The 23,576-nt window shown below is 35.6% G+C and overlaps 3 protein-coding genes and 1 long non-coding RNA gene across 9 annotated transcripts; 3 read left to right on the plus strand and 1 right to left on the minus strand.

Moving 5' to 3' along the window:
• The first annotated feature begins 535 nt into the window (after positions 1 to 535).
• Positions 536 to 9,153, plus strand: LOC107870324 (chorismate synthase 2, chloroplastic). 2 transcript variants are annotated; one of them, XM_016716810.2, is made up of 14 exons: positions 561 to 967; positions 3,413 to 3,563; positions 3,801 to 3,877; positions 3,969 to 4,027; positions 4,696 to 4,779; positions 4,894 to 4,986; positions 5,701 to 5,781; positions 6,162 to 6,293; positions 6,428 to 6,530; positions 7,920 to 8,014; positions 8,113 to 8,178; positions 8,450 to 8,534; positions 8,644 to 8,807; positions 8,876 to 9,153. In XM_016716810.2, the coding sequence occupies exons 1-13, from the start codon at positions 835 to 837 to the stop codon at positions 8,790 to 8,792; spliced, it is 1,308 nt and encodes a 435-aa protein (XP_016572296.2). In that variant the 5' UTR covers positions 561 to 834; the 3' UTR covers positions 8,793 to 8,807; positions 8,876 to 9,153. The 2 variants fall into 2 exon arrangements, with proteins under 2 accessions (XP_016572297.2, XP_016572296.2); XM_016716811.2 differs by having other exon boundaries at positions 536 to 967; positions 8,644 to 9,153.
• Positions 9,154 to 10,400: 1,247 nt separating this feature from the next.
• LOC107870325 (chorismate synthase 1, chloroplastic-like) lies at positions 10,401 to 23,068 on the minus strand. Of its 2 annotated transcripts, XM_047412512.1 has the most exons (13): positions 22,845 to 23,049; positions 21,275 to 21,425; positions 16,792 to 16,868; positions 16,229 to 16,287; positions 15,858 to 15,941; positions 15,488 to 15,580; positions 14,825 to 14,905; positions 14,260 to 14,391; positions 13,765 to 13,867; positions 12,853 to 12,947; positions 12,417 to 12,482; positions 10,993 to 11,077; positions 10,401 to 10,603 (listed from the first exon to the last, which is right to left on the minus strand). In XM_047412512.1, the coding sequence occupies exons 1-13, from the start codon at positions 22,906 to 22,908 to the stop codon at positions 10,452 to 10,454; spliced, it is 1,242 nt and encodes a 413-aa protein (XP_047268468.1). In that variant the 5' UTR covers positions 22,909 to 23,049; the 3' UTR covers positions 10,401 to 10,451. The 2 variants fall into 2 exon arrangements, with proteins under 2 accessions (XP_047268468.1, XP_047268469.1); XM_047412513.1 differs by lacking the exons at positions 12,853 to 12,947; positions 13,765 to 13,867 and having other exon boundaries at positions 22,845 to 23,068.
• Positions 17,939 to 22,575, plus strand: LOC107870327. Of its 4 annotated transcripts, none has more exons than XR_001674103.2 (3): positions 17,977 to 18,765; positions 22,028 to 22,088; positions 22,350 to 22,575. It is a non-coding gene; the product is annotated as an uncharacterized LOC107870327 (long non-coding RNA). The 4 variants fall into 4 exon arrangements; XR_001674102.2 differs by having other exon boundaries at positions 17,984 to 18,765; positions 22,355 to 22,575; XR_007055410.1 differs by having other exon boundaries at positions 17,939 to 18,765; positions 22,028 to 22,575.
• LOC107870326 lies at positions 18,759 to 20,343 on the plus strand. Its single transcript, XM_016716812.2, has one exon. The coding sequence runs from the start codon at positions 19,529 to 19,531 to the stop codon at positions 20,108 to 20,110; it is 582 nt and encodes a 193-aa protein (XP_016572298.1). The 5' UTR covers positions 18,759 to 19,528; the 3' UTR covers positions 20,111 to 20,343.
• Positions 23,069 to 23,576: the final 508 nt, after the last annotated feature.

Raw genomic sequence — 23,576 nt, forward strand, 5'->3', positions numbered from 1 at the left:
GTACAAGTATTTGAACGGGTTCTCCCGAGCCTTCTCGGCTTCGGGTGCCAGTCCGGCCCGATGGAATTTTGGGGCGTGACATCGCTCGATATTTTATTCTCTCTTAAATTTATCCGTTACACCATCCGATAACCGTACATTAATTGCTAATCCGATACCAAACCAACCGTTATCTTATTGGGTGGCTAGCGGATTAGTATATTTAAAAACTGAGAACCAATAAGCCGAACCGCTAAGCATAATTATCCAACCGATCCAACCGATAAGCATCCCTAGTCTTTCGGCTTATTTTTCTCGTGAATGTATTTCAATCATCTAATTCAGAAATTAAGGTTCTATTTGGCGATGAAAATCGTAATTTTTCGAAATTAGAATTGAAATTATATTTGATCATGAATATAAATTAAATTTATTTTTAAAATTTTGTAAGAAAAGTATGATTATAAAATTTTAAAATTATATTTAAAATTTTTATGATCAAATACATTATAATTTTTTTCACTAAAATAAAATATTTTCTTTTTTTTTAAAATAAATTTCATGGTGAGACGGCTACTGAGAAAGAAAGAAAATTAACGGGGGGTTAAGAGAAAGAAAATTGTGAAAGAGGGAGGAGTTGGAGGGTCGTAGTGAAGGTGGGTAGGGAAGACCGATGTTTTATACTAATTATTTAAATATTCTTTTATATTCTAGATATTTTTTTTCGATTTTAATCAAGTGTTTGGTAGAAAATTTGGTGAAGTAAAAGGGCTCAGTTTACGATCTGAGTCAAATACAAAAGTCTCTACTCACCAAACAAATTCACCAACCAAATTCAAGAAACAAGAACGGAAAATGGCATCGTCTCTCCTTACCAAACAGTTTATCGGGGCTCCGTTTTCCAGCTTCGGGTCGGTTCAGCTACCATCCAAGTTTACCTCTTCCAATTTCCAAATCCCAGCTCACCGGTCACAGCACAAACGACTAGGTGAATCTTTCTGCCCTCCATCTGTTTGTTGAAATGTCTGAATGAACAACTTGAGGTTTATCGCTTCTGTTTCTTGTTTTTGTGTGAATTAAGAAATGGGGTTTTAAACTTTATTGCAGTTTTCTTGCTTTGATAACTGTGGTGTCCCAGTCGGCTTGCTCTTTTTTTTTTTTACTTGTTTTTGTGTGAATTAAGAAAGTGTGTTCTAAACTTTATTGTAATTTTCTTATTTTGATAACTTGTGGTGTCTGAGTCTTGCGTGTACTTTTTTTCTTGATTTTGTGTTAATTAAGAAATTGGGTTTTATACTTTATTACAATTTTCTTGTTTTGATAACTTGTGGTGTCCGAGTGAGCTTGCGTGCAATATTGTTTTTGTTTTTGTGTGAATTAAGAAAATGGGTTTCAAACTATATTACAATTTTCCTGTTTTGATAACTTGTGGTGTCAGAGTCGGCTTGCGTGCAATTTTTTTTCTTGTTTTTGTGTTAATTAAGAAAATAGGTTTTAAACTTTATTACAATTTTCTTGTTTTGATAACGGTGTCCGAGTCAACTTGCATGTATTTTTTTTTTTGTTTTTGTGCGAATTAAGAAATTTGGCTTTAAACTTTATTACAATTTTCCTGTTTTGATAACTGTGGTGTCCGAGTCAGCTTGCGTGTATTTTTTTTCTTGTTTTTGTGCGAATTAAGAAATTGGGTTTTAAACTTTACTTACAATTTTCTTGTGTTGATAACTGGGGTGTTTGAGTCGGCTTGCGTGCACTTTTTTTCTTGTTTTTGTGTGAATTAAGAAATTGGGTTTTAAACTTTACTTACAATTTTCTTGTATTGACTCCTTGATTAATTCCATGTGATACCTGTCCACCTCCCACTAGCAACGGGTATTAGGTAACACTATCCACTAAGGGTAATTTCAGTTGATATCTGTCCACCTTCCACTAGCAACAGATGTCGGGTAGTTCTGTTTTCTAACTTTATCCACTAAGGTTACGATATATAGAGTCACATGATGTTTGTTGTTCCTGTGAATTTAGTCGTCGTGCACAAAAGTTGGCCAGAACACCACGGTTATCAAAAAATAAAAATAAAAAGACTATCATATAATAAAATTTAGATAACAATTAACACAAGATTAATAAAGACTTGAAAGATCTTTTGTCTATAAGGTAAACAACAAACTCACCAACCAAATTCAAGAAAAAAGTGTAAGAAAAGAATGAGAATGGCATTGTCTCTGTTTAATCACAATATGATCATTAAAAGAAGAAAACAAAGTCTTTGACATTATTGTGATTAAACAGAGAAATAACAGTACGGTGCATGTTACTTGTCATTGTTACTAAAAATAGATTATCACAATACCTATCATTTTACAAAATTAGATATAATTAGTTGTTTGTTTCTACATTTGCCCTTGGTCATAAATATAGAGAGATAACAGTGCGGTGCAAAAGCGTGAGATATTAAATTGAAAGGAGTAATTAATAAGGGTAATTTAGTCAAATTACCGTTCTAATTAATGTTTTTCTTAAGGGTGTGTAAAGTAAAACATGACAAGTATTTCGAAACGAAGAACTGAAAGTTCAGGTTGCCAACCAAATGAACTACTAAGATTTCCGAGTCTTGGAAGTTGATGTCTGTTTCATACTGTTTTTTGTATCCCTGATCATTCCACCATATATGAAATCACCTTCATTTTTATTTTTTCCTTCACCGGAAATTTAACTGTGGTCACCTTTGATTTTCATTTCAAATTCATTACCTGGTACTCTCTCTGTCCCTTTTACTTATCCTCGATGCTAAAAATATATTTTTTCTTGTCACTTGGGCTCATTTGATTGGGAAACAAGGTCTCCTAGGATTATTGTCCCACCGTTGGTGTGAGATAAGAATAACACTACAATCCCGGGATAAGTTCTCCTACAATTTTATCCCAACCATAAATTGCATAAACTCATTTTAAAAGTAATCTTGGAATAAGTTATCCCTTATCCCTCATGCCAAATGAGCCCTTAGTATAACAAGAGGAAAACAATGTTTCTTTCCATGTTTTGACCTCGACATTAATTAGTCGTTATCCAAATTATTTTCCAAGGCCTAAGACTAAACTTCAATGTATATGGATTATGTGAAACTACTCATATCAATTATCGTTTCTTAAGGGGCATTAAAATCCAAAGTGGACAAGTAATACTGAATGTAGGGAATATATGGTTCTGTCAATGTTCTCAAATATTTTCCATTCTCTACAAAATATTGTACTTTTTCTAACAAAAAAGTGTTGCTAAGCAAATTGAGAACAAAAAGTTACAATTTTCAAGGGGAAATAAAGACTTCGTGGCTTGAAAATGAACTAATGAACGCCTCCTCGTCCATCTGAGTGGTTTATTTTTGAGTACTAGAATGGATTGACAACTTATTTATCTGCCTTTGTACTTGCAGAGATACAGGCTGCCGGTAGTACATATGGAAATTATTTCCGCATTACTACGTTTGGAGAATCTCACGGTGGTGGTGTTGGTTGTATAATTGATGGATGCCCCCCTCGACTCCCACTCTCAGAGTCAGATATGCAAGTGGAACTTGACAGGCGGTATTTACTTGTTCTGGGCTTTCCTTTTGTGGGTTGACATGAACAGCATCAGTGAAGATGTTGTGTTCTATTAGATTGAAGTCCTTTAAATTCTTGGTCTTTTATCATTTCTTCTGTCTGTTTCAAGTATAAGCTCATTGTTGACAGCTCCATCTCTGCTAATTGATGGAGTAATTCATTAGGATACTTCGGATTATTTTGGCCAAATTTGAATTTCATACGAAACTTTCCATTCAGGAGGCCAGGTCAAAGCCGAATTACCACACCAAGAAAAGAGACTGATACTTGCAAAATATCATCAGGCACTGCCGATGGTTAGTCCTCTGTTAAAGCTTCTTCTGGCCTGTGCCACTTCCTTTGCCCTACTTTTAAAGGATTTAGCCTCTATCCATGTTTAACTTATAGGTTTGACTACGGGATCTCCAATCAAAGTTGAAGTACCCAACACTGACCAGAGAGGAAATGTAAGTATGCTATTATTGTTCTGAAATATTAGAGAGAAAGTGAAACAAGAATTTACTTTTTACATTGATCTATATGTTTTATTACTCCACTTTGCACTTATTTCACGAAACAGGCCGAACTTGTTTTACTAGCTTGATGCTAAAAGTACACAATATCTAATCTGTCAGAAAAATCTAGTGTGTTAACCTTGTGCCATTGTGCATAGAAAGTTAAATTAAGGTTAGGTAAGTGGAGTGTTTCCAAGAACATGATAACTTCACATCCTTGGTATGTCAAATTTATTGTCTTTAAGGGCATAGAATAGTGACATTCTTAGCACTATTGACTGTGAGGATTAGTATCACTCATCATTCTTTCAGAGGCTGAAATTATGCATGAACAAAACTTCAAATTGATTCATCAAAAAATTGGTGAACTGTGGTTGTGCTTTTACGAACCATATGTATTGTCAAACTCAAAACAAGTGAAATGAGCTATTCAGAGCAGAGCATTACATCCTGATAATTTAGGAATAGCTTTGATGTGAAAACGAGAAACATGTCAGCCTAATCTGAGACTCGTGATTGGAGATGTTATGATAAGTATGCGTTCTTTTCATTTTTTTTGTGTCAAAATATGTGGTCTCCTGGTGTTTGACAGATTTCTTCATTTACTGTTGGATTTCCAGGACTATAGTGAAATGTCCCTTGCGTATAGGCCATCTCATGCTGATGCAACTTATGACTTCAAGTATGGAGTTAGATCAGTACAGGTAATGTCGAAGAGGAGCTCATTTATCATAACAAAGTTTTGCAGCTTGGTGATAAGCAATTCTCTGTAGTTATGCTTTGTCTTGTGTCCTTACTAGTGTTAGTGGAATGAGCAGGGGGGTGGTAGATCTTCAGCAAGAGAAACCATAGGGAGAGTCGCTGCTGGAGCTGTTGCCAAGAAAATTCTCAAACTTTATTCAGGAACTGAGGTGAGGTACTTTATTTTTGTAGATTTTCTAATGTCATTTCTGAGTGCTATCTTTGTATCATTAGATAAATTGGTATCTGGAACCTCTCTCTGGTGGTGGGACTGAAAAGAGCTCCCCTTAAGTGTTGCACGGATGTTAAAGGCATATAAATTTTTCAAATCCTTCCTCTACCCCATTTTTTCTTCAGAAACTAAACACTAAGAACTGTAGATCCATTTCTTTGGGCTCCATTATGAAGAAATAAAATTCCATCATATCATAAGAGTTATGTTATGTTCTTGATGAACATACTGCTTAAACATCTGGAGAATGTAAATTAGATTTCTAAGTTAATTATGAAGAACTAAGGTGGGTTATTATCATATGATTGTGATTTACTAGAGGCTTTTTGGTAGGCCTGACAAACTTACTTCCTGTATTTTGTCTTCTCTTGTAAGATTTCAGAAGCACCCATCTGTATACTTAATGTAAGACACATACTTCTTGTTCCGAAGAACCTGAAACTTCTAACTATTGCAAAAAACGGTGTATCTTATGTATTTCTGGCGAAAAGTAGTCATTCTGACGCTTGTTGCTAGAGAATTATTACAGTAGTTGCATATACTTATATCTTCATTGTTTGTCGCTTTATTGTGGATGCTTCTTCTACTTCTCTTTTTTTTTTTGGCTTTTTCTAAAGAAATGTAACTTTTAGTTCGATATTCTGTTCTGCAGATCCTTGCTTATGTTTCGCAAGTTCATAATGTTGTACTTCCAGAGGATTTGGTTGATAACCAGACTGTGACCCTAGAGCAGGTATATTTCACATAGAACTATATATCTATTTCTCAAAAAAAAATTCATAACCGTGGTGACCGGACAAAAATAAGCAGCTGTGTGGTCTAAAAAACAGGCATGGGATTGATAGAAAATATATAGGGAGAATTTCATGTAGATCGGGGAAGATTTATGATAGTGTTGGGACTCGCTGGAAGGAATTGATATATCACTTGCCAATCTTTTTTTCCCTATAATTATAACTTACCCTGATAGAGATCACTTGCCAATCTTGTTGAGCCCTATTGGAGAAAGTAATATATAGTTAAATTTTGTTTCTGTTTGTCTATTTCTGCAAGTTGCTGTTCAAAGATACTTATAGCTTTGTTATAAGGAAAATAATGAAGTTTTTATGCCAGATTGAAAGCAATATTGTTCGATGCCCAAACCCGGAGTATGCAGAAAAGATGATTGCTGCCATTGATTATGTACGAGTGAGAGGGGATTCTGTTGGTGGTGTTGTAACTTGTATTGTTAGAAATGTTCCGCGAGTAAGTGCGCTCTCTCTCTCTCTCTCTCTCTCTCTCTCTCTCTCTCTCTCTTTATGTGGGTGTGTTTGGTAGTTATTTTGCATGTCTTTGGTGCTGCTGAGACCTTCACATGAAAGTTTGGTGTTAATTACTAGGGTCTTGGTACACCAGTCTTTGATAAACTTGAAGCTGAGTTGGCTAAAGCTTGCATGTCATTACCAGCAACAAAGGGTTTTGAGTTTGGAAGTGGCTTTGCAGGTACAGAATCTTCATACTATGGAATTTTTTTCTTTATTCTCATGTGTTTGGATGATAACAAACTCCCAAGTCACAACAGATTAGACAGGTGTTATCATCTATATAGCATGGGTAGGGATACAGGTTTTGAAGGGGAACCTTAGAGTAACTGGTAAAGTTGTTGGGTTCAAGCCTTGGAAACAGCCTTCGGCAGAAATGCAAGGTAAGGCTGCACAATACACCCTTGTAGTGGGGCCCTTCCCTGGACCCTACGCATAGCGGGGGTTTTAGTGCACCGGGCTGCCCTTTTTCTTAGGGATACAGGTTTTGAAATGGGAACCTGTTCAATGAAAATATGAACCAGGTATTATATAATTTTCCGTTATATCACTTCCTCTAAAGAAGTTTAAGTATTCAAAACTAGTACTAAAATAATTACAAAACTGCCCAGTAATGTGAGTTAAGTGTGAAACACGATAGTCCAAATCTAGTTCAGCATTTCATAAAATGGAAGAAGAATCAATCTTAACAGTTTTACTACCTCTAATGTGAAGCTCTGATGACCCAAGCTTCCGTCTTCTGTTAAAAGATGCTGCTTTGAACTCTTTGATTTCCTCTCCTACCGTGTCAGAAAATCTGATCCTCTCCCCAAAAAATTAAAAAATTTCTGACCTCCTTGCTTCTTCTTGGAACTCTTGATCGCAGTATCTCCTTGAATGCTTTGGTCTTTTTTTGCCTTAATTAATTCCTGTTGTTGCTTAGGTACTGACCCCCTTTTAAATTGTATTTCACCCGTGACAAGCATGATAACAGCAAGCAGCCTAAAATAATTGCATCATAAATTTTGATGCTAATCTGCTGGAATGCTTTCAAGAATAACTGCAGGTCTATATTCACTAGATTATCTCCCTCAAATAAAGCCCAAAATGTCTTTTGATCAAAGCTGTATTCTTGTATCTTTTCATGCTTATTACAGCTTGTTTTGGTTTCTAGGTGACGTATGAAATGCTAATGTTCCCAGCTTGAAGTAGATGGGAAAGATAACAGAAAGACCTGGCTTCGGACTACCAAAAGTGTTTAGGTGCTTAAGTGTGGGTCATTGAGTTTAGTTCTAGGCTGTGGTTGGTCCAGGGGGTGTCAGTTACTTTTCTGGCGATTTAAGGATACTAAACAAGTAATGCTAAGTATTTCTAGTTGATTTACCCTCAATTATGGCGTGGTTGGTTAGAATCGTAAATAAGTTGACCGATTTAGTTTTGAGCCATACTTCGTTCATTAGAGGTCTAGACAACTTCTCTGAAATGAAAAAAGGGTCGTCATCCTATTTCATTTTTTTTTTTGGAAGGATGCTTACATGTTAATATCTTTGATAAATCTCATGTTCTATTTTGTATCTGGTGAAAAACACAGGTACATTCATGACCGGCAGTGAGCATAATGATGAGTTCATTATGGATGAACATGACAGAATCAGGACAAGAACCAATAGATCTGGAGGTATCCAGGTACACTCAGCAATATTCATTTGTGTATATCTTATTGAAATGGATAGACAATTCCATTTCTTTTTCAAGTTTAGTTATGTGTTTCATGTATTTTACAGGGAGGCATATCAAATGGAGAAATTATCAATATGAGAATAGCTTTCAAGCCAACTTCTACAATTGCGGTGAGTCCTGGTCTCTGTTTCATTATAGGATGTTATGAGTTAGTTTTCTTCTTTGTTACAAGAATGCCGCTTTGACAATTGATTAGTTTCTGACCTATGTCGCTTGGACTCTTTCAAAAATGTCGGCAGATGCATGTCGGATTCTCTAAAAGTAGTGTATTTTTGGAGAATCCGACACGGGTGCGGCATCAAAAGTGAAGAGATTCTGACTAGGTTATATACTTTGTGAAACTCTATGAAATACCTCTTAATTATGTTAATCGTTATGCAGAGGAAGCAACAGACTGTAAGTAGGGATAAACATGAGACTGAACTCATTGCTCGTGGTCGCCATGATCCTTGTGTAGTTCCACGAGGTTTGTATGCCTCACTTTGTTTGACTATTACTCAAATTCGCTAGTACCTTCCATTCCTTGTACAACACCACTTGAAAGTGAACGGACATCTGATGTCTTGGTGCTACAGCTGTTCCAATGGTTGAAGCAATGGTCGCCCTGGTGCTCGTGGATCAGTTGATGGCTCAATATGCACAATGTATGCTGTTCCCAATCAATCCTGCATTACAGGAACCTTTGCAATTGTCAACAACTGAATCAGCTGAAATTACCCTTTAAAAGGAGCGGATCAGTGTGCGTCCTCTCACTACATGGTTTCTCACGTTTCTGGCATTTTGTTTGAAGTGTGTAATTTTTTGTAGTTCCCAATGCCTTAAAGAGTTATACAGTCGAGTGGAGATAGGTATACAGCTTTTGTTGCTGGATCTCACACCAGCATATGGAAAGCTGAGTGCAACTACAGAACGCGTGAATTTTATGTTGTATTATTGTGCGTGTATATTTCTACACGTTTTTCTGAGTATAACTATGAACGTAAAAGTGACAATATTGATATTTGCTACTCTAGGGAAGGCCTCCTTGACGCTCTTGTACCAATTACTTCAATTAAATGTTGGAATTGATCATCTTTTATACTTAACTAGTTCTTGTTATTTTTTTCCTTCATGACATTTATTGAGGAACTGCATATTGACTTGAGAATTTTTGCTTGAGTCTGATTTGCTTTTTTCCTGATCTTTTAGGTTAGAATTCACAGGAGTGTATGGTTAAAAATACACTTAAAAGTATCTCGATTTTTTGGATTTCATACTGAACAGTCATGTGTGTGAGTTTTCTATTTGAACTATCAAGACACACCACAACTATCAATTACTTACTTTTTTTTTCTTGGCCGCCTCACATATATAAAAAACGAGTGTCTATCGTAGAGATGCAAATGTAATGATCGCCATCGCATGTGTGGTCGTGCAAAATTGAATATGATTACAAATGATTCAAATTAAAACATTTGAGATGATATCAACACGCCCTACAAGAACTTGCAAATTCATCGATTTAGTAGGTTGGAAGCTAGGATGACTAAAAGTGTTAAAATAAGAAGAGATTAATAGTCATATGAATGAGGTCTAGAGAGAGTAAGATGTACGCAAACCTCATAAATAAGATCTGGAGAGGGAAAGATGCACGCAAACCTCATAAATGAGGTCTGGAGGGGGTACAATGCACGCAAACCTTGCTCCAACTTTGGGCATAGAACAATAGTGATACAAGCCAAATTGGCTCCACTCTTTTGGGATCAAACCTTAGGACCCACAACTTGATCATCCTAGGGAAGTACATACATGATTGGAAGATACCTTTGATGAAGTCATCCGAGGGAGTAATGAGCAACATCGCATTCGGCTAATAGCTTGGGCCCCGGGAGAGCATAGGGGCCAATATAGGGCCAATTAGCATTGTGTTTGGCTCTTGGGTCACTTTTGGGCCCAAGTTGCATTTAGGGTCACTTTTGGACCCAAGTTGTAATAAGTGCCCTTTGGACTATAAATAGCTTGGACTTTAGGGTAGTTGATGAATGATGATTTTGAATGTAAGTTGACACTTGAAGAGTGTTTTTATTGAACTTGTTGGGAGCTTATTGGTTGTTTAGAAACGTGGGTTGCTCAGGATTTCATTCCCGTGAGGTCTACGTAAGAGGTTGGTGTTTATTGGTAATCGATAGGAAGATCTTAGTTTAATATACCCTTCGGTTGTCCTCTCTTTATCAATTTGTATCAATCTATCTGTCCTTTACTTTATTTTCTCGTTTTCCATTGTTTCCTTTGTTTTCGTGTCTTTTCCGTTTTCGTATTTTACTCTCGTATCAAACAGGGACAGGACAGATAATAGACACTAACATTTCAATTCTTAATTATAAGTAACAACAAATTGTCTAATTCAGTTAAGAACAGCATGGTCTAATTTAGTTTTCAATGTGCTCATGGGCTCTTGTAGGGTGGGATTAATAGGAAAGAGCATGCATTGAGCATATTGTGCCATTAGTTGATCAACAAGCACCATAGCTACCATGGCCTCCACAACTGGAACAGCTGCAACACCAAAGATATTGTGACATTAGTTAAACAAGAACCATACTAATTGATCAGTGCAAACATTAGGTGGGTCCAGAATTTTGATACGATGGGTTCAATCTTTATGTTCTTATCACTGACTTATTACACTTACAAAATTATCGATTCAGTGTACTACTACGATAATAACAGATCCAGTACAATCTCACAAGTGGGGTCTGGAAAGGGTAAGATGTACGCAGATTTTACCTCTAGCACTATAGGGTAGACATGTTTCCAATAGATCCTCGGCTTAAAAGAAAAGAATTCTACATTTTATGAAAAATTGAGTTGTGTAGTATAACAACACACTTTATGAAAAATTCTGCGTCCGCCACTGTGCCGAGAGACATAATTTGAAAACTTACCTCGTGGGGCAACACATGGTTCTTGGCGGCCAGGAAATATGAGTTCTGTCTCATGTTTGTCCCTAGTCACTGTTTTCTGCTTCTTCTGCATAAGCATGAAAACAAAGTATGACAACCTTTTTATATAGGAATAAGGCACAAGTACCTCCTAACTATGTCCGAAATTCTAGTGATATATCTAAACTTTACAGGGTCTTACTACCGCTAAACTCATTTTTTTATATTTTTGTGCTCCTTTTGTGCTGACGTGGATGTCAAGTAGCAGAATGTTTTGTGCTCCTTCTGTGTTGACTTGGCAGCCACTTCAGCACAAAAGGAGAAGAAAAAATGAGTTTAAGAGGGTAGTAGGCCCCCCGTAAAGTTTAGGTGTGTCACTGGAATTTCGAGTGTAGTTTGGGGTACTTCTGCCTTATCTCTTTTATATAACTAAATGAGAAAATAACCAATTACTCCCCTAAACTATATCCAAAAAGGCTATGACACACCCAACTTAAAGGGTCCTATTACCCCTGAACTATTTAAAAGTGTAATTTTGATACCCTTAGTGCCTATGTGGCATATACGTAGCACACACGTGTGCCTACATGGACACTTCAGTTTGTTGTGTCACGTATGTGTCATGTAGGCACTAAGGGTGTCAAAATTGCACTTTTAAATAAGTCAGGGGTAATAGGACCCCCTTTAAGTTGAGGTGTGTCATAGCCTTTTTGGGTATAGTTCAGGAGGTAATTGGGTATTATCTCTAACTAAATTAAAGTAATTAAACTCTACCGATTATAACAGTAAAGTTGCTAAACTTTACCCGCTATAATAGTAAAGTCATGAAACTATTTGTTGCTTCATATTCTGTCGCTAGACCAAGAACACACTCTGTTAATTGGTTCCCAAGTCGTATTTCTTATATGTTTATTGGATTTATCAATTCAAATACAGGATCTGCGCAAAAGTTATTGAGTTTTTCGGGAACTCTATTTCCGATGTACCTAGATCCACCCTTCTTCGTTTTCCTATTCCTAGGTTTGTAAAGTCTCCCTCATCATATACCCTAAATACACCCTTGATTACCAGTAATGTGACAAATGATAGGTTTATGACTTTTAGTATTATGGTGGGTGACTTCAGTTACTTGAATGTAACAAACTAGTTTTGCAATTTTATTTTTAGTATAGTGAAGTTAATGATCGTGAAAAGGGAGCCTTGGAGTAACAGGTAAATTCGCTTTCATGTGACCAGAAGGTCAAAGCCTTGGAAACAGTTTCCTACAAAAATGCATGGCTGCGCATAATAGATCCTTGTGGTCGGGCCCTTCCCCAGACCCTGCGTATAACAGGAGCTTTAGTGCATTGGGCTGCCCTTTTAGTTAAGTTAATGATCTTACGCGACGGCTACAAGAATAAAAAGGAAAAGAAAGACAAAATACGAACATTGATTGTTGGTGTTGGCTTGAAAGCTATTTTCATGCTAATAATCTCTCCATTAGATATTCCACCCTGTACATAAAAGAGCACCGAAGTTAATTTCACGTATGATCACTAAACTTTATCCATAACAACGATAAAAGAACAAAACTAACTAAACTGTAAATCCACAACAGTAAAATCAAACTTAACATTACAATAGTAAGAAGAGTCACAAACTTCTTTTTTCGCTTTAGAATAACTGAACTTTACCTACTGTAACTGTAAAGTCGCTAAATTTTACCTAGTATAACGACAATGCTACCCATCGAGCTGACTTCAGTTGTTGTCGTGGTAAAATTTGTGTCGTTATTGTTATAGTAGATAAAGTCCAGTTACTTTAAAGTGACAAAAAACAATTTTATGACGCGATGGTAATCCCTCGGCTGCATGTATACTGAACCTGAATTCCACCAGACCGGTTAGTTTTCGTCCTGATTCTGCCATTCTCATCAATATAGAACTCATCGTTATGCTCGCTACCAATCATACAAGATCCTACAGAGTATGTAAATTTATCGATTTTAGGTGGACATAGATGAGGAAAAAAAAAAAGGGCAGCCCGGTGCACTAAGGCTATCGCAGGGCTAGAAAGGGCCCGACCACAAGGATCTCTTGTACGCAGCCTCACCTTACATTTCTGTAAGGGGCTATTTCCAAGGCTTGAACCCGTGACCTCCTGGTCACATGGCAGTAACTTTACCAACTACTCTAAGAAAAAACTAGACATAGACATAGATGTCCTCACATGGACATAGATGAGAGGGAAAGAAAAAAATTGAAAACTTGCTAAATCCAGAAATCAATATTTGTTCACTCAAAAGTGAGAATAAATTTCTAATGGCTATGCAAAGTCAAATTAATTTTTCTCTCTGTCTCAGTTTATGTGACACTTTTTAGCTTCTCGAGATTCAAATTATGTGAACTTTGACTGATATCATCGTATTGACGTAAGGAATTGCATCCTTTATGATACTTGCCGTGTAGTTTTTGAATATCTAGAAGAGGGACCTTGGAGTAACTGGTAAAGTTGTTATCTTGTGGACCAGGAGGTCACGGGTTCAAGCTTAGGAAACAGCCTCTAGCGGAAATGCAAGGTAAGACTGCGTATAATACACCCTTGTGGTGGGGCCCTTTCCCGAACTCTGTGCATAACGGGAGCTTTAGTACACCGGGCTACCTTTTTTTAGTTTTTGAATATCTAAAGGTTGATCTAATCCTATGTAGTTTCGAAGATTAATCAAATTGACTCTCGATGAACAAGAAGTGTCATATAAATTGGGGGGACGGAAGGAGTTCCAAACTAGGAAGTTACCTGCAAATCCACTACCAAACTCAAATCCTATACTTGCTGGCACTGACACAACAGCTTTAGCTAGGTCAGCTGAAAGTTTATCAAAAACTGGCGAACCAAGACCCTAAACAAACAAAAATGAGCAAACTGAAGTATTTTACATGAACCACGTTAAAACTTCGTGCTTGGTACGAAGAAAGTCATTGTTTAAAGAAACATTTTCCATGAAAAACGTCATTTTCTAGTGTTCGGTATGACATAAGTCATTTTTCGAAGAATACACTTTCCATCGAAGGAGGGAAAATGACTTCTTCCTTTACGACTATCTTACCTATAACGCCACTTCATACTACGTGCTCCAACTAACATTCATATGAATCTTTACGAAAAATAGTTTTAACTAAACATCAGATGATATGTTCAATAGAAAATGACTTCAGTCATACCAAACACACTCTACGTACTTCTCTGGTTTTTCTTATTTAGAGTTGAGAAGGTGACCGGAGGAGAGCTTACCCGAGGCACATTTCTGACAATGCAAGTAACAATACCTCCTGCGGAATCTCCACTCTCTCGTACAGCATCAATGGCAGCAATCATTTTTTCTGCATACTCTGGATTTGGGCATCTCACAATATTACTCTCTACCTGACAATATTTACACTTGAGAAACTAATTTGATCAACAAAAAGCATCAAGGTGTAACCAATGAATACAACAAAAGTCGCCTTTCAAACAAAGGCGAAGCCAGGAATTGAACTATTGTTTTTTCGCGAGTTTCACACCTCAACTATCGGTGGTTCCCTTTTCCTGCCTGAATTATCATCATCTATGTATTAAAACACACCCCAACTATCAGTTGTTCCATTTTCCTACCTGAACTATCAGTCTATCACCATCGCTCAGGTAGGAAAGGGTACCAACATTTAATTTTGGTGTGTTTTAATACATAGATGGTGATGGCTCGGGTGGGGGAAATGGAACAACTAATAGTCTGGCTATGAAACTCGCGAAAAAAAAAGATAGTTCACATATGTTTTCGACCATTAACTCAAAATAAAATGTGTCGAAGCTTGTGGACCTGATCAAGCGTTAGTGTATCATAATCAACTAAATCTTCAGGAAGCACTACTTTGTGAACTCGAGAAGTATAAGCAAGAACCTGCAATTCAAAACATGATGTGCAGGTAGTTATAGGTCATGTAAATATGTGGTGATACATCATTTATCATACTCACCGTTGTTTCAATTTGTTTGTCTGATTTTGACTTGATATGAGGCTTAAGAAAGTATAAAACACTAATCTTGCGATCTTAAACTTTAATCTTATGGTTTTAAACATGGCACGTAAAAGGAAAAGAGGATATTCTTTTTGAAATGGACTAAAGAGGGAAGTAAGACAAACAAATGAGATAAGCATCTAGTACCCCCTTGAACTATGACCAAATTTGCTACGACACACTCCAACTTCGCGGGTGCCCACACCCCTGAACTAAATTTTAGCATATTTTTGTCAAGTTTTTAGCTGATGCAGCACATAGCAGTTCTTCACACGCCTTAGGTGTTTAACTTCATGCAAGGTGCCACATCAGCACAAAAGAGTGACAAAAGTATGCTAAAATTGATTTTAGGGGTAATAGGACCCCGTGAAGCTGGAGTGTGTCGTAGTAACTTTGGCCATAGTTCAGGAGGGTACTGGATGCTTATCTCCAAACAAATTGAAACGAAGGACGAACCATATTACCTCAGTACCAGAAAATTGCTTCAGAATTTTCTTAGCAATTGCTCCAGCAGCAACTCTCCCAATTGTTTCTCTGGCAGAAGATCTGCCTCCACCCTGTGTTTCCCATTAACAACATGAGACAATCCCACAAGAACAACTACAACCTATGTTGCTCGGATTCTTCAAACGTGCTGACGAGTGCGTGTCAGATCTTCCAAAAATAGTGTATTTTTTAAGGATCCGACACGGGTGCGGCAACTTTTTTGGAGAGTCCGAGCAACTTAGACTACAACAATGACATACCAGTGGGGTCTAGGGATGGTAAAGTGTACGCAGATAGACTGTTACCAAAAGACCATTTAAACAATTGTAAATAATTTGAGTTCATCACCTCTATAGATCTCAAGCCATATTTGAAGTCATAAGTTGCATCTGCATGTGAAGGTCTATAAACTTTTGACATTTCACTATAGTCCTGAGAAATCCAAGAATGAGTCAATTTTTATTTCAGTTAAAATCTTGTAAGTACAATCAAACCTCTCTATAACAACGTCGTTTGTCCTGATATCTTTTGGCTTCCATAGTGAAATGTTGTTATAGAGAACATATAATTCAACATATAACATGAAACATCGATTCTAAAAAGAACTTGGCCATTATAATAAAATGTTGGTATAAAAAATGATTGTTATTGAAAGATCTAACGGTATTGAACCAATATATTTCAGTATATAAAAAATGTAGATTAATCAATTTACTTACACTCCCTCTTGTATTTGTGTTGAACACCTCTACTTTAATAGGTGATCCTGTAGTTAGCCCTACATTTAATACAAAAAAGTTAAATCAAACATTAGTAATATCAAACCTTATAGTCTAGTGGTATCGATGTGAGTCTTAAAAAAAAAAAAAATCTTTTTTCAAAAAATAAGTAATTTCTTGTGTTTGATTGCCTAAAAATATTTTCCTAGAAAGTGTATCATTACTTTAACTGACATTTAAACATTATTATCAATATCAAAAAAAAAAAAAGGCAGACCGGTTGCATTCCTCATTGACACCTCACGTCGCATGAGTCTGGCCAGCCCAAAAGGGCCGGTCAGGTCCAAGGCGAGCGCGGTCTTCAGATTATCAATATCAAATATACTGAAAAGATCTCATCAAAACACTATCCCCATTGTTGATATTGATACAAGTCTTTAGTATATGCTCTTTTTTTGGAAAGTATTTTCTGCTCTCCAGCCAAACACTGGAATATTTTGCGAAAAAATATTTTTCAAAACATTTCCTCGTACCATAATACAACCTAAGAAGTTGTATCTAACCATCAGTAATTCCAGAAGATATTTGGCATGCATCTGCTTCTTCTCTTGGAGTGGTGCCTTTGTTTTGACCTGGCCTCCTAAGTGCAACAATAGCATGGATCCATATAGTTAGTTACAGTTGGACCTTTCACAAATATTAGCCTTTTTGATCAACAACAACAACATATATATGCATAGTGTAGCTATATATATGTGTGGGTTTGGAGAGGGTCGTGTTTAGCAGACCTTACACCCAGAGGCGGAGCCAGGATTTTGGCTTAGGGGTTTAAAATCGGAAGAAAAACTCACCGATGGAGGTTCAACATCTATAAGATGTACATAAAAATCCTTTTAATCTTGTATTAATGGTATAATTTTTCGTCGAAGGAGGTTAGGACGAACCCTCTATTGCTAGGTTGGCTCTGCCGCTTACACGGAGGTAGAAAGGTTGTTTTTGATACACTCTCGGCCTGTCTAGCCAAAAGTGTAAAATCAATTGCTATAATACATAAATAAGACCTTTAACTTGGCTTTAATTTTCATATATGCTCTCCAACTTTGGGTGCATACAAGTAGACACTTAAACTTGTATAAAGTTGAACAAGTAGACATGTGTGTCCTATGTAGCATCCTACGTGGCAATTCATATCCTGCATGTATTATGCCACATAAGACGCTTGTGTCTACTTGCTCAACTTTATATAAATTTAAATGTTTACTTGTATACACCCAAATTGCGGGTCATATATGTGAACCGAGGCCCTTTAAAGGGCATGCTTATATATTATGTCTTATTCTTTGGTTTCCTTATCCAATGTGAGAATCTTGGAATTCTTTGATACCTATCTTAGAAAGTGTTTTTCAAAACGAACTTTTGATGGGAAGCAGTTGTTAGATGGATAGATTTAGAAAATACTTTTTAGCTACAATTAGTGTTTGATTAAGTTTTTAAAAAGTGATTTTAAATGTATTTTTTTCAAACGTAACTTTTCAAAATGCACTTTTGGAGAAAAATTGTTCTTTTTTTTTGGTTTCTAAAAAGTTTGATAAGACACCTTATTTTCTTAAAATAAGCACTTCTCAAAGAAAAGGAATTACCACTTTTGGCCTTCCAAAAAAACTTGGCAAAATAGAGTACTAATTTTAATCATTGTGATTAGGGGTGGGCATGGTATGATATGATACGATATTTAAATCTTTGGTATAGTAATTTAGGTATTTAATTTTTAAAAATATATACCATCACCATACCAAATTAATATGGTTCGATTTTTTGAAATTCGATTTTGGTATTTTACGATATGGTAAATCGACAACCATGGTTTGTTCAACTTTGACCATATATATTCATATAATAGAATATTATGACTTCGACTTTTCGAGAAAAAATTCGTTTGCATCATACTAACACATTGCACATGTAGAAATATACGTTCAAAAGAAAGTACAAACAACTCCTCGATCAATTACATTAAAAAAAATATTTTAATCAAGATAGAATAGTCAAAGTTTCATCGTCTAAATATTTAATTACATACTAACACTAGGTTGTATATTTGTTAGTTTAATAATAATATATTATTATTTATGTAACTATATATTTCAGTATGATATTCGATATTTTGATATGTTATTTGTAAATACCAAATATAGTACTGAATACTAAAAAAATTTAAAATGTATATCAAACACCATAACATAAGAGGTTATTTTTGTTTATCTATGACTAAACTTAATGGACCAAAACTATTTTAAGTGAATAATTATAGACTATATTGAGCATACCCTCAAACATAAAGGACCAATTTGTCATTTACTCTACTAAATGACCACACACATTACTTCTATTGAACTTCACTTAAATCCTTTTTCTTTTGAATAACTTAACAAATCCTCCTCCTTTTTCCTCTATAATTCAACATTTTCAAGATTATTAACAACAAAATCAAAGTATTATTTCCAGATCTACTACTATAATTCAACCTTCCAATTCAGGTAATTCATTAATCTCCTCTTTAATTTTCATTTTGCTATTTCCAAATTGCCCTATACCAAAATGCACATTCACTGTTTGATGAAATTTCTCAATGAAATTTACTAAAGTGTGAACTGGAAATTAAGTCGGGGACTTTCAGAAACAACTTTTCGATCTCCACGAGATGGTGGTAAGTCTCTGTACATGATGTTGTTGTAGTAGTAACTATAAGTTTTCCTTTTCCCAAATTGCCCCTATACCAAAGTGCACATAAACTGTTTGATGAAATGGCTCAATGAAATTTTCCGAAGTGTGAACTGGAAAATAAGTCGGGTCTATCGAAAACAGCCTCTCGACCACCAGGAGGTAGTGATAAGGTCTACGTATACTCTGTCCTCGTAGAATTTTTCTGGGTATGTTGTTGTTGTAACTTGGAAAAATGAGTTGAGGATCTTTCGGAAACAACCTCTAGACCCCCACGAGATAGTGGTAAGGTCTATGTACACTCTATCCTCATGGGGTTTCATTGGGTATGTTGTTGTACTAGAACAATGTGTCGGGGATCTTTCAGAAACAACCTCTCGACCTCCAAGAGGTAGTGGTAAGATCTGCGTACGCTCTACCCTCGTGAGATTTATTCTTTTGTTGTTGTTGTAACGGGAAAAATGAGTCGAGGATCTTTTGGAAACAGCCTCTCGACGTCCACGTGGTAGTAGTATCAAGGTTTGCATACACTTTACCCTCGTGGAATTTCACTGAATATGCTGTTGTTGCAAGGGGAAAATGAAACAACGAGGGCATTTCACAATGGATCCAATCAAATTTCTATGTGTTGTAGTCTCCGTAGCTTGTTTGATCGTGCTTTGTTTTTCGATACTGAAAGTTAACGAAATACCACAAGGAAATGGCAATGCCATTGGTTTGAAAGTGAAGATAAATCGAAAAGATGAACGAGTAGGAAAGTTGGGTGAATTGGTAATCGATATGTTACCTCAAGATTTGGCATTCACGTTATTTTTGCCATCTGAAAAGGCGTTTGAGCGTGATCTAGGATTAGGATTAGGATTAGCATCTGGAGGGGAGAAGTGGGATGATACATATGCAATATTAACGCGTGTACTTGGGTTTTCGGCTGTACCAAGAAGGATTTACGCGGGAGATGTAGAATGTGGAAAGGAGGTTGATTATGATTCCATATCGGGATATACCTTGTATATATCTAAAGATTTAGGTGGGTTGTTGATGGTTAATGGAATTGTTTCGGAAATGGTTGATATAAGAAGAGGGAAGATTGTTGTACATGTTATGGATGGGGTGATCATGGATTCAGAATTCGAGCAATCTGTACGACCTGAGGATGATTGAGTTGAGCTGAGCTGAACTGATCTGAGCTGAGGTTTCGTGGATCGAGTCAAGTTGAGCTAAGCTGAGGTTTCGTAGATTGCTGATTACCCAATTTTGACATGGGACAAGTCGTGAAGCTTTTATCGGGTATGGGGGACTACTTGATGCCATTGGGATGGCGTAAACGGATCTATAAAGACGAAAACTTTGTTGTATAACTTTGCTGAATTCAAGTAAATCTGCTCTTTCTCTGACTTAGTTGAACAAAATTTCGCTTTGAATCTTTTTTATTTTGGATTTCCTTTGAAAAAAACAGAATGGCAAATTTGTTGCGAATATAGTGGCATAGATTTCCTGGAGATCCTCTAAAAATTGAAGACAACATTGAAGTAAGTTGACTTAATAGATCAACTAAAATTAGGACAATCTGCTTATGAAGAGAAGTTGGGGATCTTTCGGAAGCAGTCTCATGTAGAGGTAAGGTTTGCGTACACTCTACCTTCTCGGGACCCCACCTTGTAATACAGTGGATATGTTGTTGTTGTCGTTGTTTTTGCTTATGAAGAGGAATTATGTGTTACATGAACCGGGGTGCTTTCAGAAAGAGTCTTTTCCTCTATCTCTCAAGATAGGGGTAAGGTCTGCGTACACACTACCTTTCTCAGACCTCACCTTGTCGGATTACACTAACACTCTGTTTGGATGGTGGTTTGTCATGGTTTCATAATGTATGGTAAAGTATGGTATGTTACAATACTATGTGTGGATAGACTGTATCATTCACTACTGTTTAATAATAATTTTTTTTGTTTGTTTTGGTTTGTGGGTAAAAATTATAACATATTAAAATTGTAAACAATATGGGCTAAAGGGTAAATTAGGAATAGAAAATATTATATGAGGGCATAATTGGAAAAATAAACAAGAAAACCATGCAAAACCACCAAATAGGTGGTTCAAAAAATTGGCCTATTCCATGGTTCCCAAACCATGAAACGTTACCATACCATACCATACCTTTTAAAAAACAATCAAAACAAACATGGTACCCATACCATACCACAAAAAACCACCATCCAAACAACCTGTAAGTATGTTGTTGTTGCTGCTGCTGCTGCTGCTGCCTATCAAGAGGAATTCTCTAAATTTCGTTATGAAAAGTATAAGAAAGTAGTAGTTAAAAACCTTCGATCTAGCTCGAGTTGAATATCTGCTTCTGATAATGGCAAACGAGGCGGGCATCCATCAACAACACAACCAATACCAGCTCCATGAGATTCTCCAAATGTTGTCGCGCGGAAGAAAGTTCCGTATGTATTTCCAGCAGCCTTTATCTCTGTATAATATGCACATTCAAACATGTAAACTACTTGTGAGTTGAAGGTTAACAAAAGAAATTTCAAAACATTCATTTGTCTATGAGATTGACTCTTCACTGCTTATAGAACTATTGGTATTCTTTCAACTTGGTAATCTCAAGATATATTCAAATGATGGACATCTCTAGCAAAGCAAAAGTAGTTAACAAGATAAACAAGTTTCAATGCTATTTTGTTAAATGGCACCCTTCCGTTTGTTTGTCTTGCTTTTCTTTTATTCCGTTTAAAAAAGAATGTCTCTTTTCTTTTTTTTGGCATGTTTAAGAGCACGCGATTAAAGGACATTTAAGTGCATTTTATGTATCTTTTAATTTAAGATCACAAGATTCAAAAGACGTCTTTAATTTTTTAAACTCCGTGGCAAGTCAAAATCAAACAAATAAATTATAAAGGTGAGAATATATTTTAGCATTAACAAGAACAACAACTAATCTTCTAAATTGAACCAATATGATCTTCCTTATTCAGACGGACAACCTTTTTTCCCCCCTTCATATACACTTCAACATTGAATACCTAAGTGCATTTGTTGACACACTTCTCACCAACATTTTTTCAGGGTACATGGCTTCTCCTCACCAGCACAAGTATCGAGGAACTATGCCCATCGATTAATTATGGTATATAGAGTGAAGTTACGTGTTATTATACTCTTATAGATATCTGGATGATTATATAAAATGATTTAGGTATAATTATTTGTGAACTTTCTACAAAATTGCCAACAGTCTTTTGCATGTTGTGAATTGAAACCTTTGTATCTTCAACCAACATTTGATATGTTTGGTAAATATATATTACTTGTGATTGGATGAATTTGGAAGTCAATTTGAAGTGTATTAAATATTAATTATCTTTGTTTACTGTCTTTTTGTTGGAAGTGGAGGTCTATCGGAAACAACTTCTCGGCATCTTCAGAAGTAGTACCAGAAATAACTTCTCGATATCTTCAGAAGTAGTGGTATGAATTGTGTATAATTTACCCTCCTCAAACTCCACCACGTGGAAATATACTGGATATGTTATTGTTGTTATTGAAAGAAGAAAAAATATCGACAAATTTATACAAGGCAATAAGAATGAATAAATTTTAAGAATTATTCTACATCTTAATGTTTAACTTATGTTTCTTTTTTTATTAATTTTTTTGATATTACTCTTAGTTTAGAGTTATTCTTTGTTTGTTAGTTTACTATTATGGTAAAAGTTACTGATAATGCTAGTGTTAGTTCCAATATATTAGTTTACTAAGTACTTTTACAAATATCGACAAACGGATGAAAAATTGAAAAAGTTAATCATACAACTATACCTTTGATAATGACACTAATTATTTCTATAACACTATCCAATAACTTAAAAAAGGAAAAACTTACCAAAACGTTTGTAGGGTTGAGAAGAGAAATAAAGGGAAGGAACGATGCACAAAGACGCCGCCATTCCTCGATATGAAAAAAATGTTGTTAAGATATATCTTTTCTAAAAATGGACGGCAAAATTGAATTAATCGAAAGCATATAAAAAGAAAAATATTGTGTCACTGACAAACATTTTATGACTATTGAATGACTGAGGAGATTGAACAACTATCAATCTACTACTATATGCCAACTCATAATTATAGACCCCACATGTTAGAACATTTATTTTGAACGTGCCAAAAATGTTGACTAGATAACTCTATCTTGGAAAATAATTTTCTAGTACTATATGCCAACTCATAATTATAGACCGTGCCAAAAATGTTGACTAGACAACTCTATCTTGGAAAATAATTTTTTCATTTTCGGGGAGAGCTAAAATTTTCATTAAAAAAATTCTAAATATTATGACAGGAAAATAGAAATTAAAAAAATTCTAAATATTATGACAGGAAAATAGAAAGGCTAAAATTTATCCGTTTACTTTATAAAATTGTCTATATTTATATTTTGTTATACTGTTTGGTCAAATATTTAATTTTAAAAAATAATTCTTTTTCCAAAAAAAAAAAAAAACACTTTTGACATTCTAAAAACTTGACTAAACCGGCTATTAGTCAAATGCAAAATTTATTTTTAAAGAAAAAGGGTTTCTACATGGGAGTTATGTTGATGATAAGTTATGAT

Source organism: Capsicum annuum, chromosome 5 (genome assembly GCF_002878395.1).
Source record: "Capsicum annuum cultivar UCD-10X-F1 chromosome 5, UCD10Xv1.1, whole genome shotgun sequence".
Taxonomy (NCBI): Eukaryota; Viridiplantae; Streptophyta; class Magnoliopsida; order Solanales; family Solanaceae; genus Capsicum; species Capsicum annuum.